This window comes from Nelumbo nucifera, chromosome 4 (assembly GCF_055504915.1).
Source record: "Nelumbo nucifera cultivar China Antique chromosome 4, China Antique-T2T, whole genome shotgun sequence".
In the NCBI taxonomy this organism is placed as follows: domain Eukaryota; kingdom Viridiplantae; phylum Streptophyta; class Magnoliopsida; order Proteales; family Nelumbonaceae; genus Nelumbo; species Nelumbo nucifera.
In genome coordinates, this window is record NC_142652.1 from 70,908,372 (window position 1) to 70,920,675 (window position 12,304).

A 12,304-nucleotide genomic window follows, 5' to 3' on the forward strand; every position below is an offset into this window, starting at 1 on the left:
TAATTTGATTAATTTAATTTATTTCATAAAATTTATTTAAGAATAATAAATAAGTGAGGGAATTGATTGATAATAGAGAGAGAAATTTGTGTATAAATTATTAAAGAATAATTATTATCAGAGAGAGAGAGAGAGAGTTATAGTAAAAATAGTTAGGACTAAATTAAGAGAGTTTTTTGGACATGAGGTGTTTTACTGAAAATTGTGTTGCTAAATCAACTTCAACTATACACTACGCCATGTTCAGTAGAGGCTGGTTTTAGGACTGATTTGGGAGTGAACTTCCCCCTTGGGATCTGCATTTGTGGTAGCTGTAACAAGTATAAATCTTCCTCTTTGATTGGTTTCAAATCTGGCCCGATTAAGTGCAAGACTGATCCTAAAAAATGAATTTTTTTTAAACATAGGGAATTTGATCTCCATAAGGATTAGGAATTTTTTACATTTCTCCCAGCCATGGTTTGGCCATCCATATCATGGATCCTAACCCTTCCAACAGTTTTGGGTCGGGGTCTTAAGATTAATGGGTAAACGGTGTTGGATTCGGGTGATCTTGGACCGAATATTGGTCCAACTCAATTCGATCCAACATGAGTCCATTGTAGATGAACTTAGTCTACTCCAATTTGATAAATATTTTGGATTGGGTTTCAAATTGATTTTAAAAGTTATCTAGTTTCCTAGATGGGTTCCCGTATCCTATTTATTTGTTTATCCCCTTCCTTGACCCCACTAGAGCAATCATGTTCATGACCAATTAAGTCGGGAAGGCAAGATACTCGGTGGGTTTCCTAATTAACTAAATTAACTTATGTTATGTTTAATAAGTTAGTTTGGGATTTGCAAGATAATTTAATTTAATTCATAAAATTTATTTAAGAATAATAAATAAAAGCGAGGGAATTGATTAATAATAGAGAGAGAAATTTGTGTATAATTTATTAAAGAATAATTAATATCATAGAGAGAGAGAGTTATAGTAAAAATAGTTAGGATTAAATTAAGAGAGTATTTTGGACATGAGGTGTTTTACTGAAAACTGTGTTGCTAAATCAACTTCAACTATACACTACGCCATGTTCATTAGAGGGTGGTTTTAGGACTGATTTGGGAGTGAACTTCCACCTTGGGATCTGCATTTGTGGTAGCTGTAACAAGTATAAATCTTCCTCTTTGATTGGTTTCAAATCTGGTCCGATTAAGTGCAAGACTGATCCTAAAAAATGAAGTTTTTCAAAACATGGGGAATTTGATCCCCATAAGGATTAGGAATGTTTTTCATTTCTCCCAGCCATGGTTTGGCCATCCATATCATGGATCCTAACCCTTCCAACAGTTTTGGGTCGGGGTCTTAAGATTAATGGGTAAACGGTGTAGGATTCGGGTGATCTTGGACCAAATATTGGTCCAACTCAATTTGATCCGACATGAGTCCATTGTAGATGAACTTAGTCAACTCCAATTTGATAAATATTTTGGATTCGGTTTCAAATTGATTTTAAAAGTTATCTAGTTTCCTAAATGGGTTCCCCTATCCTATGTATTTGTTTATCCCCATCCTTGACCCCACTAGAGCAATCATGTTCATGACCAATTAAGTCGAGAAGGCAAGATACTAGGTGGGTTTCCTAATTAACTAAATTATCTTGTGTTATGTTTACTAAGTTAGTTTGGGATTTGCAAGATAATTTAATTTGATTAATTTAATTTAATTTGTAAAATTTATTTAAGAATAATAAATAAAAGCGAGGGAATTGATTGATAATAGAGAGAGAAATTTGTGTATAAATTATTAAAGAATAATTAATTTCAGAGAGAGAGAGAGAGTTATAGTAAAAATAGTTAGGATTAAATTAAGAGAATTTTTTGGACATGAGGTGAGTTTTAACTTTTAACTGAAAACAATAATTTTGGAGTTGGAGATATTTCTGGGATACTTCTAGGTAACTGGTTGGGAATGGTTTTAGATAAGTTTACATGTGTCACACGTTACAAGGAGTGGCCACTTGACGTGGATGAAATTCCTCTAGTAAATAATAGGGAAATTGTCTAAAACCCACCATGAGTTTTTAGCATTTCTCCTAAACTCACAACTTTTCAAAATGTCTAAAATTCACCATGTTACTAACTTGATGTTATGTAGACTAATGGGCGTTAATATATTATCATTTTAGTATTTTGACTTGAAAAAAGGAAAAAGTTCAAAAAAATATTTTCAAATATAAAATACATAAAAACATAGAAATTAAAAAAATATAAAAATATATAAAAATTTCAAACAAATTAAAAAAAATAATTTTCAAATTATAGAAACTATAAAATTGAAAAAAAAATAGAAAGTTAAAATTTTAGAAAAAACACCAAAAATTATAGAAAAACACAGAAATTTCAAATAAATAACAAAAAATATAGGAAAATTTATAGATTGTAGAAAATAGAAAATGTAAAAAAACAGAAATTATAAAAAACATTGGAAATTATAACAAAACACTAAAAAAGCAAAAAAAAAAACAAGAAAATTGAAAACTGAAAAATACCATTTTTCCTCTAACTCACAATTCAAGGGTAATGTGGTCATGAAAATTGTTATTTATGCTGACATGGACCCTCTGTTAAGAAGCATTAATGGTGCAGCCACGGAAGGTGAGTTTTGGAAAATAAAAACTTACTGACATGGTGAATTTTAGACATTTTGAAAAGTTGCGGTGAGTTTAAGAGAAATGTTAAAAACTCATGGTGAATTTTAGACAATTTCCCTAAATAATAAAATTTATTTAAAAAATATTGAAGCGTGTTTGACACGTAGACCTACCTCATGTGTCCCCAACCAAGTTACCTAAAAGTATTTCTTAAATCCCTCTCTTATAAAACATCTTCCACTCATAAACCTACTTTAAGATGATGGTAAATTAATGGTTTTTAAAACCAAATCGGTCAGGGGTCCGATTACTGGTTTGAATGGTCCAACTGTTTGACCCAAACGGCCGACCTGTTCTAACAAAAAAATCAAAAAATTTAAAAAAAATTAAAAAAATTTGAAAAACGGCCAAAACCGTTCAAATGGTTTGGACGGTTTTAATAGTTAACCGGCCAGTTCAGCGGTTTGCTGACCAAAATCAACGTTTTTGGGGAAAAAAGCGGGTTTGGGGAAAAACAGAACCGATTAGGTGACCATTTCCCGGTTTGTCCGTTCCAACCGTCCTGTCCCGTCCGGTTTTGAAAACCATGGGTAAATTTACCATGTTAAACATGAAAGAGTATACTTTATGAAACATAACTAGTGAAAACTAAATACACTCTAACATCTTTGATTGAGATTAAAATTAACATAAAACCGAGATATTAGAGAATGAAAAAAAAGGCTCATTATTAAGCATTGACCATTTCAAAATTAACACAGTTCGGATAGACTTCCCTCCAAACTCCCAAAAAGGGAACATCCCTGGAAGAATTATTCACTTCTCACTAGAAAAGAGAAAAAAAATGAAAAAAATAATACATTGTACGATTCTCACTTGCTGTCTCATTATTTGTACATTTATGTGTTAATACATAATATGGGACGTCTTATGTCTCATATTCTCTTCCATTGTGCTGCCTATTGTCAAGTGATTGTTTGTTCATGGCTTAATGGTTCAACCCAAGGGTGACAGGTATTCCAGTTTCTGGCAACCACTCGTTCCCTTGAAGGAGTGGTCCAGCAGTGAAAGGAAGAGCCTCGTCTCTATTGGTGATGACTTTGAAGCCCTTCCATTTGACCCTCTGGTTGGTGTTAGCACCTGGGCCAACGTTGTTGTACTCGGCATAGAACAAAGTATCGAGTGCAAAGTTGCCTGCCCATGGCAACCACCCTTCAGGTCTGATTACATCACCAATTGTTGATTCCATGATAACCGTTACTGCATATTCTTTCCATGGGCGGCCCAAGTATGAAGGGATCTTCAACCTTTCGGGAACAAGCTTCGGTTCTGGCTCGATCTTGCAGTTCTGGAGAACCAAAGCAGAGCTCTCACCCTTCAATTTCTTTCCTTGTGCGGTCACTGTGTTTTGCTGGTTGTCCAGAGGCCTCCTAATGATGATCGTACTATCTTGGATCAATGTGATCGAGTCACCAAATATGAAGTCGATGGTACCAGAAATGGCACAGTTTTTATAGAATTGACGATGGGCCTGAACATACAAGGTGTCTTGGTACCCATCCATTCTACAATTGAAGAAGGCCGCCCTATCGGCTTGGACGCGAAGCGCCACTGCCTGATGCCCTTCTGGACCGGCTGTGTTTTCAAATCCAATCGACTTGCCGATGAATCCATCTCCAATAACAGCTACGAGAGGAATAGAAATTTATGAATAACAAACTTGTTAGAATCAAGTAAAAAGGAACTAAAGGAGAAAGGAATATTAAGTTGATTGGATCCTGCTTACAGAACGAGGCAGTCTGAAATGTTGTGATGCCATCACGGTTGCTCTTGTGTCCAGTGATGATTGTACTGGTTGGCCCATCTCCATACATCAAAATATTAGTCTTCTCTTTTGTGATTGTAATGCACTCGTCGTAGGTCCCGGCTTTCACATATATAACATATCTAGAAGCACTATTCTTGGGGTATGCGGCAATTGCTTCTGCAATTGTCTTGTACTGCCCACTACCATCTTTGGCCACCACTGCACTAGGCGCCAGTCGTCCATTGTCTTGCAAAGCTAAAAGCTTACGGTCCGATGGTGCAAACCAAGTAGGGTAGCCATCTGCATTTAGATGTCTATGGTGTCCGTGCTGTCCGTGATGTTGGTGCCGAGGCTTGATGTTGAAGCCAACGTTGATATTTAAGGCTTCCAGTATTGAAGACATCTCGCCGATGATGGTGAGGGCGTTGCTGGTAAGCTGAGTGGCATTGAGAAGTCCATTTCTCATTGATCTCTTCACCTCTCGGTGTTCGAATCCATCAATGCATGACTCTTGATAAGACACAACAGCGCTCAACCAATTCTTGAGCTCTGCAGTCAGATCAGCTGCTTTGTGCCTTTCATGGTGACCCACCATGGATATGGCTGATTGGAGCTCGTCGATGGCAAATTGCAACAACTCCTTGCAATCCTCCACTGCCATCTTATCAATGGAGCCGTGGGCGTCTTTAGCAATGACGCCTGAGTTTTCCAATACAATTTGCACCTCTCGGGCGGTGACCTCAAAGGCGGCCTTGAGGTAATCATGAGGGGTAGCACTTGCATTGTTGGCTACGGGGGTAAGGGTTTTAATGCAAGAATCCTTGAAATCAGTGGCGGCACAGATTGCGTCGACACTTTTCATTGTCGCTGACATAGCTTTCTTGGCAATGTCTTCGACAGAGAATCCATGATGGCCGACGGCAGTATCGATGGTGGTACCAACAACAATGAGGAGCGAGATACCAAAGGCTATCAGCTTGTCCATTTCTTTAATTGCCCACTTTCTCTTTCCCGCTCCTTTAAACTGACAAATTAAGGTTGAAGACAAATTAAGGTCGAGGCTGAGGAGCTTGTGTGTGTGCGAGGGGTTTATAACATGCATCGTTAATCCCAATTTAGCATAACTACTTAATCAACTACGACCATCAAAGCCCCGTTAAATATGGGGTCATTGACTGAGCACCACTTGTCTTTAACAAAAAGGTTGAGAGACGCTTTCAAATTTCTTATTCAAATTGATTTTAATTTAGATTGTGTTGAACATAAACTTGGTCTTGCTTTGACACCCATGGTGCAAAATATCGATATGTTATACCCGGTATCAGGCCTATCATATCATATTGTTGGCTTAACGATACACTCTCATAGAGGTCGTATTGGGGTGTGACCTCGTTCAAGGGGTAGACCAGCCTTAAATTGACCCCTTTGAACTAGTTTCAAAAAAAAAATAAGGGAGAACAAGATCCGATACAAGCCCATATTGTTAGACAGTGTATATCAGAATGATGTACATTATGACATTTAATGTAAATGAATAAAATACATATTTGATTCATGTTTTTATGGTGTGTTTCTGTGTAACACCCTTAAACTGGACACATATGAGACTCATGTTAGTTTAGAATCTTCACAGCCGTTGGATGGATCTGGGAGATTTATCCTACCAAGGCTGACACTGATGTGCCGCCAAGTTGGTTGGGGTGGCTTGTCTCGGCTGCCAGGGTGAGACCTGAGTACATGCAGTGTGGGTTTTCTTGAAACCCTGAACCGGACCAGAATTCCAGTATTGCCCTGGACCTTAGAGATAGATGGGCAAAACTGGAATGTTACACTTGGCACCTAAGCTCGATTATGATACTACACTAACTGTTGGATTGGGTTGTCTTTGATATGCCAATCAGTGAGATCCTTAGAAGGGGTCAAAACCTGGGTATGTTGGGGCAGTCCGAGAATTCATCTGATTGGGTGATCATAGTGACAGGATCAGCCCCTTTGTCGGACAAAGTGAATGATCGGGGATGCACTCTCTCTGATGAAAACCAAAACTGTCGGCAATCGATTTCAAGCGTTGAAATTTGTTTTGCCAAATATATTTATATAGAGATATACATATATATTATGGTTTAAAAATGTTTGCAAAATGTTTTAATTCCTGGGATCCATATAAATAGAGAGTGCAGCACTGTACCTTGTAGCCGAGGGAGAGGTCCTCTCTTGTCGGGCAGTATTTGATCATTATGGGCTGGGAGGTTAAGTGTAAGACCATTGAGGGTTATACCTGATGGGCTAATCTTGCATCTGCCCATAGTCCTTGGGTTTTTAGATGGTGGCTTGACCCAATGACCATTTACGGTAAATGTTTGGCCCATTAAGAGCCCATAGTGTTGGACTCAGGGGTTCACTATCTCTTACAGTGAATTCGGCAAACCCTTGTAACAAAGGCTTGGATGAACACATGTAGTTGATGTGTTGATCAATGTTTAGGTCCCACGCAATACATGGATATCCAAATGGGCAGTAGTTTGGAGGGTAAGGGAACAGATGGACTTAATGGGACTAAAGCCTAATTCGAACTGGCTTAATTAGATTAATTAAAAGGGGGCGGTTCTGGGATTTAGATCAGCAGATAGGATAAGGGATTATCCCTATCCACTCAGAGACTCCAGATCCAAATAAAGATTTGGATCAGGAAACTCCTAATTAGATTAGGAGGGCTGATCTTTATCTACAGATAAGATAAGTGATTATCCTTATCTCTTAAAGAGAGTCCAGATCCAAATATAAGATTTGGATTAGGAAACTCCTAATGAGATTAGGATAACCTCTCTTTAAGGCTATAAATAGGAGAGCAGGGCGAACCCTTAGTATACAACAGAAATCTATCAGATTGCTGAATTCCAGAGAGAGACAATACAATTTGACTGCCCTGTCTCCTTCTCTCCTACTCTTGCTGCCATACCAGTTCGATCTCCACCTGTGGGAGTGATCAAGAAAGGGTTCTTGATATTTCCTTTTAGTAGAAAAGGTAATCTGAAGTCGTGCTCACTAGCCTTCCATCAAATTCTTGTAGAAGAGCCATCCTACTGATTCTGCTTCATCCTGCACCATGTCATCTTCGGTGGAAGTAGTCTTTGGATCTTTCCTTGGGCATGAACTGTTGAACAGTTTTTGTAAGCCCTTAGCTTCAATCAGTTTTGATGTACTTTTGATATTTAATGTAAATAAATGAAGTACATGTTTGATTCATGTTGTGTGGTATGCTTCTGTATAAGACCCTAAAATTGGACACTTATGTTAGACAGTTTTGTATGCCCTTAGCTTCAATCAGAATGATGTACTTTATGAGTTTATTGTAAATGAATGAAGATACATATTTGATTCATGTTCCATTGGTATGTTTCTGTGTAATACCCTTAAACTGGACACTTAATGAGACTCGTGTTAGTTTAGAATGTTCATAGCTAGTGGGTCGGTCTGGGGAGACCTATCCTGACAAGGCTGACACTGTGGTGCCACCAAGTCGGTTGGGGTGGCCTGTCTCAGCTGCCAGGGTGAGACCCTAGGCACATACAGTGTAGGATTAATTGAATCTTTGAACTGGACCAGATTTCCAGTATTGCCCTGGACCTTGGAGATTGATGGGCAAAACTGGAAAGTTACACCCGACCCCTAGACTCGATTATGATACTACACTAGGTGACGGATTGGGCTGTCTTTGATGTACCAATCAGTGAGATCCTTAGCGGGGGTCAAAACCTGGGTATGTTGGGACAGTCCGAGAATTCATCTGAGTGGGTGATCATAGTGACAGGATCAACCCTTTTGTCGGACAAAGGTAATGATCGGGGATGCACTCTCACTGATGGAAACCAAAACTGCCGGCAGCCGATTTCAACCGTTGAGATTTGTTTTGCAAAATATATTTTATATAAGATATAAAAGTATATATATTATGGTTTCTAAAATGTTTGCAAAAGGTTTTAATTCCCGGGATCCATATAAGTGGAGAGTGCAACACTGTTCCTTGCAGCCGAGGGAGAGGTCCTCTCTTGTCGGGCAGTGTATGATCATTATGGGCTGAGAGGATAAGTGTAAGACCATTGAGGATAATGCCTGATGGGCTAATCTTGCATCTACCCACAGTCCCTGGGTGTTACAAGGTGGCTTGGCTCAAGGACCACTTAGTGTAAGTGTTGGGCCCATAGAGCTCATTTGATGGGTTTCAGGGGGTACACTGTCTTCAGTAGTGCATTCGGCCAGGCCTTGTAACAAAGGCTGGGCTGAACCCATGTGGCTGATGTGTAGATCAATGCTTGGGTCCCACGCCATACAAGGAAGCCCAACTGGGCAGCAATTTGGAAGCCTTTTGAGTACATAACCTTAAATGGGCCTTAAGCCCATTTCGAACTGGGCTGATTTGATCAGTCATTTAAAGGGGGCGAATTCTAAAGAGGATCAGCTGAAAGGATTGGGCTTAGACCCTATCCACTCAGAGAGTCCAAGATCTAAATGGGATTTAGATCTGGAAACCTCCTAATTAGATTAGGAGACAGCTGATCTTATCTGCAGATAAGATAAGGGTTATCCCTTATCACTAAGGGACTTCTAACCCAAATATGATTTGGATTAGCAGCTCCTAATCTGATTAGGAGCTGATCCCTTTGAGATTATAAAAGGGGAAGGGGGCAGCAGCCTTTTACATCATCAACAGCATTCTTCTCTTAAAGAAAGAGAGATTGAGAGACTTCCTGCATACTGTGAATTCTCTCCTGCCGCCACCTTCCTGCCATTGCCATTCCTTCAGTTCGATCTCCAGTTCTTGGGAGCAATCAAGATTGGATCTTGATTTCAATCTTTTGTGAAAAGATTGGTTAGAGCTGTACTCAAGTCGTCCAGTTGATCCTTACGAAGGATCAAGTTCTTTTGAAGAACGTTGCTGATTCTGCTCCACCCTGCACTGCGCCATCTTCAGTGGGAGCAGATTTTGGATCCTTCCTTGGGCGTGAACACCTCCATTGGGAGATAGTATTTCTCCGTATCAGGTATAATCCTCTCCCACTCCTTTTGGTTCAGATCTGGTTCAGTTTATGGTTCAAGATTGATCCTTGAAAATATGATTTTCTAAATGGGGAATACGATTCCCAGTTGAAGGGAGAAATAAAATTTTTGAAATTCGCCCCTTATTCCGCAATCTTTGGGCGTCCATAGGATGGATCTCTCATCCCTTCAGTGGTATCAGAGCCATGGTTCAAATCTTGAACCAATTTGTTTCAGATCTGAACCTGCATAAATGGGCAGAAGGTGTTCTACCCGATTTGCGCAGATATGGGTTTTGGGAAATTTTGTTCCCAAAATTAATGGGCGAATAATCTGAAATTAATTTTATATAAATCTGATTATTATTTAGAATTGTTCTTTATGATTTTCTTGAATAATGGGCTGTTCGTACAAGAGGAGATCGAAATCTTGGTTTGCGCAGGGAACCTGCATGATTTGCAGTTTCTTGATTTATTTATCACATTTGGTCTGTAAATAATTTTTTTTATTTTCTAGACTCAATGTATAGGCATTCGATCTGATGTAATAATTAATAGAAATAGGATTTCTATTTAACTTTATTTTAATTATGGATCAAAGATGGCGGCGCAGAAAGGGAGATTTCGCAGAGAAGAAGATTTCGCAGATGGCAGAATCGCCAGCTGTGATTTGCAGTTTGTGAAACTGCATTCTGTGATCCAACCTTTGTTTTGCAGGATGGATTGTGCGAACAGCCCTGATTTACTGATTGTTGTTTTTCTTTTATCAGTAATTAATTTCAGATTATTTTCTTGAATTAAAGATTTAATTAAAAATCAAACCCTAGACCCATTCGAACCAAGATTGGTTCAAACTGTTTGGACCAAATCTAGGGTTTAATCAAGGCTGAAAGTCAGCCCTAATTTTCCCACTAATGGGCCTAAGGATTGATATTTAATTGAATGGTTAATTCGGCCCAACCTGTAAAGGCCCAGTTTTAAACAGTTAAAACTGCTAAAAGCCCACTTAACCCTTAAAGCTATATGGGTTGAACCGTTCGGCCCTGTTAGACAGTTTTGTATGCCCTTAGCTTCAATCATTTTGATGTACTTTTGTTATTTAGTGGAAATAAATAAAGTGCATGTTTGATTCACGTTGTTTGGTTTAATTCTGTGTAAAACCCTAAAACTGGACATTTGTAGAGACTCATGTTAGTTTTAAATGTTCACAGCCGTTGGATAAGTCTGGGGAGATTTATCCTGTCAAGGCTGATACTGGTGTGCCACCAAGTGTTGGGATGGCCTGTCTCAGCCATCAGGGTAAGACCCGAGGCACATACAGCATGGGATTACTTGAATCCTTGAACCGGACCAGATTTCCAGTCTTGCCCTGGACCTTGGAGATAGATGGGCAAAACTGGAAAGTTACACCTGACCCCTAGACTCGATTATGACACTTCACTAGGTGCTGGATCAGGCTGCCTTTGATATGCCAATCAGTGAGATCCTTAGTGGGGATCAAAACCTGGGTATGTTGGGGCAGTTAGAGAATTCATCTGAGTGGGTGGTCATAGTGACAGAATCGGCCACTTTGTCGGACAAAGGGTAATGATCGGGAATGCACTCTCTCTGATGGAAACCAAACTGCCGGCAGTTGATTTCAATCGTTGGAATTTTATTTTTGCAAATTTAATATATTTACATATATATGTACGGTTTCAAAATGTTTGCAAATGGTTTTAATTCCCGGGATCCATGTGAGAGGAGAGTGCGGCACTGTTCCTTGCAGCCGAGGGAGAGGTCCTCTCTTGTCGGGCAGTGCTTGATCATTAAGGGCTGAGAGGTTAAGTGTAAGACCATTTAGGATAATACCTGATGGGCTAATCTTGCACCTGCCCACAGTCCCTGGGTTTTTATAAGATGGCTTGGCCCAGGGACCACTTAATGTAAGTGTTGGGCCCATAGGGTTCATACGATGGACTCAAGGGGTTCATTGAGATTTTCAGTGAATTTGGCTGGGCCTTGTATTAAAGGCTGGGCCGAACCCATGTGGCTGGTGTGTAGATCAATGCTTGGGTCCCACGCCATACAAAGAAGCCCAACTGGGCAGCAGATTGGAAACTAATTAAACACTGAATACTTAATGGGCCAAAAGCCCATTTCGAAGTGGGCTGATATGATCACCCATCAATGGGGCGAATTTGAGATTGAAGTTAGCAAAAAGGATTGGGCTCTTAGCCTTATCCACTCTTAGAGACCAAATTCAAATCAGATTTGAATCTGGTAACCTCCTGATAAGATCAGGAGTAAGCTAACTCTATCTGGGAAAGGGATTAAGATTATCCCCTATCCAAATACTGATTTGGATTGGGATAACTCCTAATTAGGAGATTTCTTAATCAAGAAGAAAAGAGAGGAGATTTTCGAATGAACCAAGACAGGGAAATCAGATTTCGATCCAAGAGGTTCTGGTAAGCAAGAAAGGTTCCTGCGAATTGAGATTAGATCTCATTCTCTCCAGAAAAGAAAACAGTTCAGCTTTTTCGTTTCTGGAAATCTCCTCCTGCCGCCGCCATCTGCATTGTTGCAAGATTTGATCTTTGCAGAAAAGAAAGTCAAGAAACCAGTTCTTGACATCATTCTTGCAAGAAAGACTGAAAGAATTCAGTGTTTGGTACATCCAGGGGATTCTTGTGAAGGATCCAGTGTGTAGGACGCACCCTGCTGGTTCTGTTCCATCCACAGCTGTGTCATCTTCAGCAGGGACAGATCTTGGAGCATTCTTTGGGCGTGAACACCAACTTTGGGAGATACTGCTTCTCCGGATCAGGTATAATCCTCCC

General features: G+C 39.5%; 1 protein-coding gene across 1 annotated transcript; it reads right to left on the reverse strand.

Moving 5' to 3' along the window:
* Positions 1-3,342: 3,342 nt before the first annotated feature.
* Positions 3,343-5,510, reverse strand: LOC148800704 (pectinesterase/pectinesterase inhibitor-like). The gene is made up of 2 exons (XM_088904076.1): positions 4,426-5,510; positions 3,343-4,325 (listed from the first exon to the last, which is right to left on the reverse strand). Exons 1-2 carry the CDS (start codon positions 5,429-5,431, stop codon positions 3,628-3,630), a joined length of 1,704 nt encoding a protein of 567 aa, XP_088760202.1. The 5' UTR covers positions 5,432-5,510; the 3' UTR covers positions 3,343-3,627.
* Between the last annotated feature and the right edge of the window lie 6,794 nt (positions 5,511-12,304).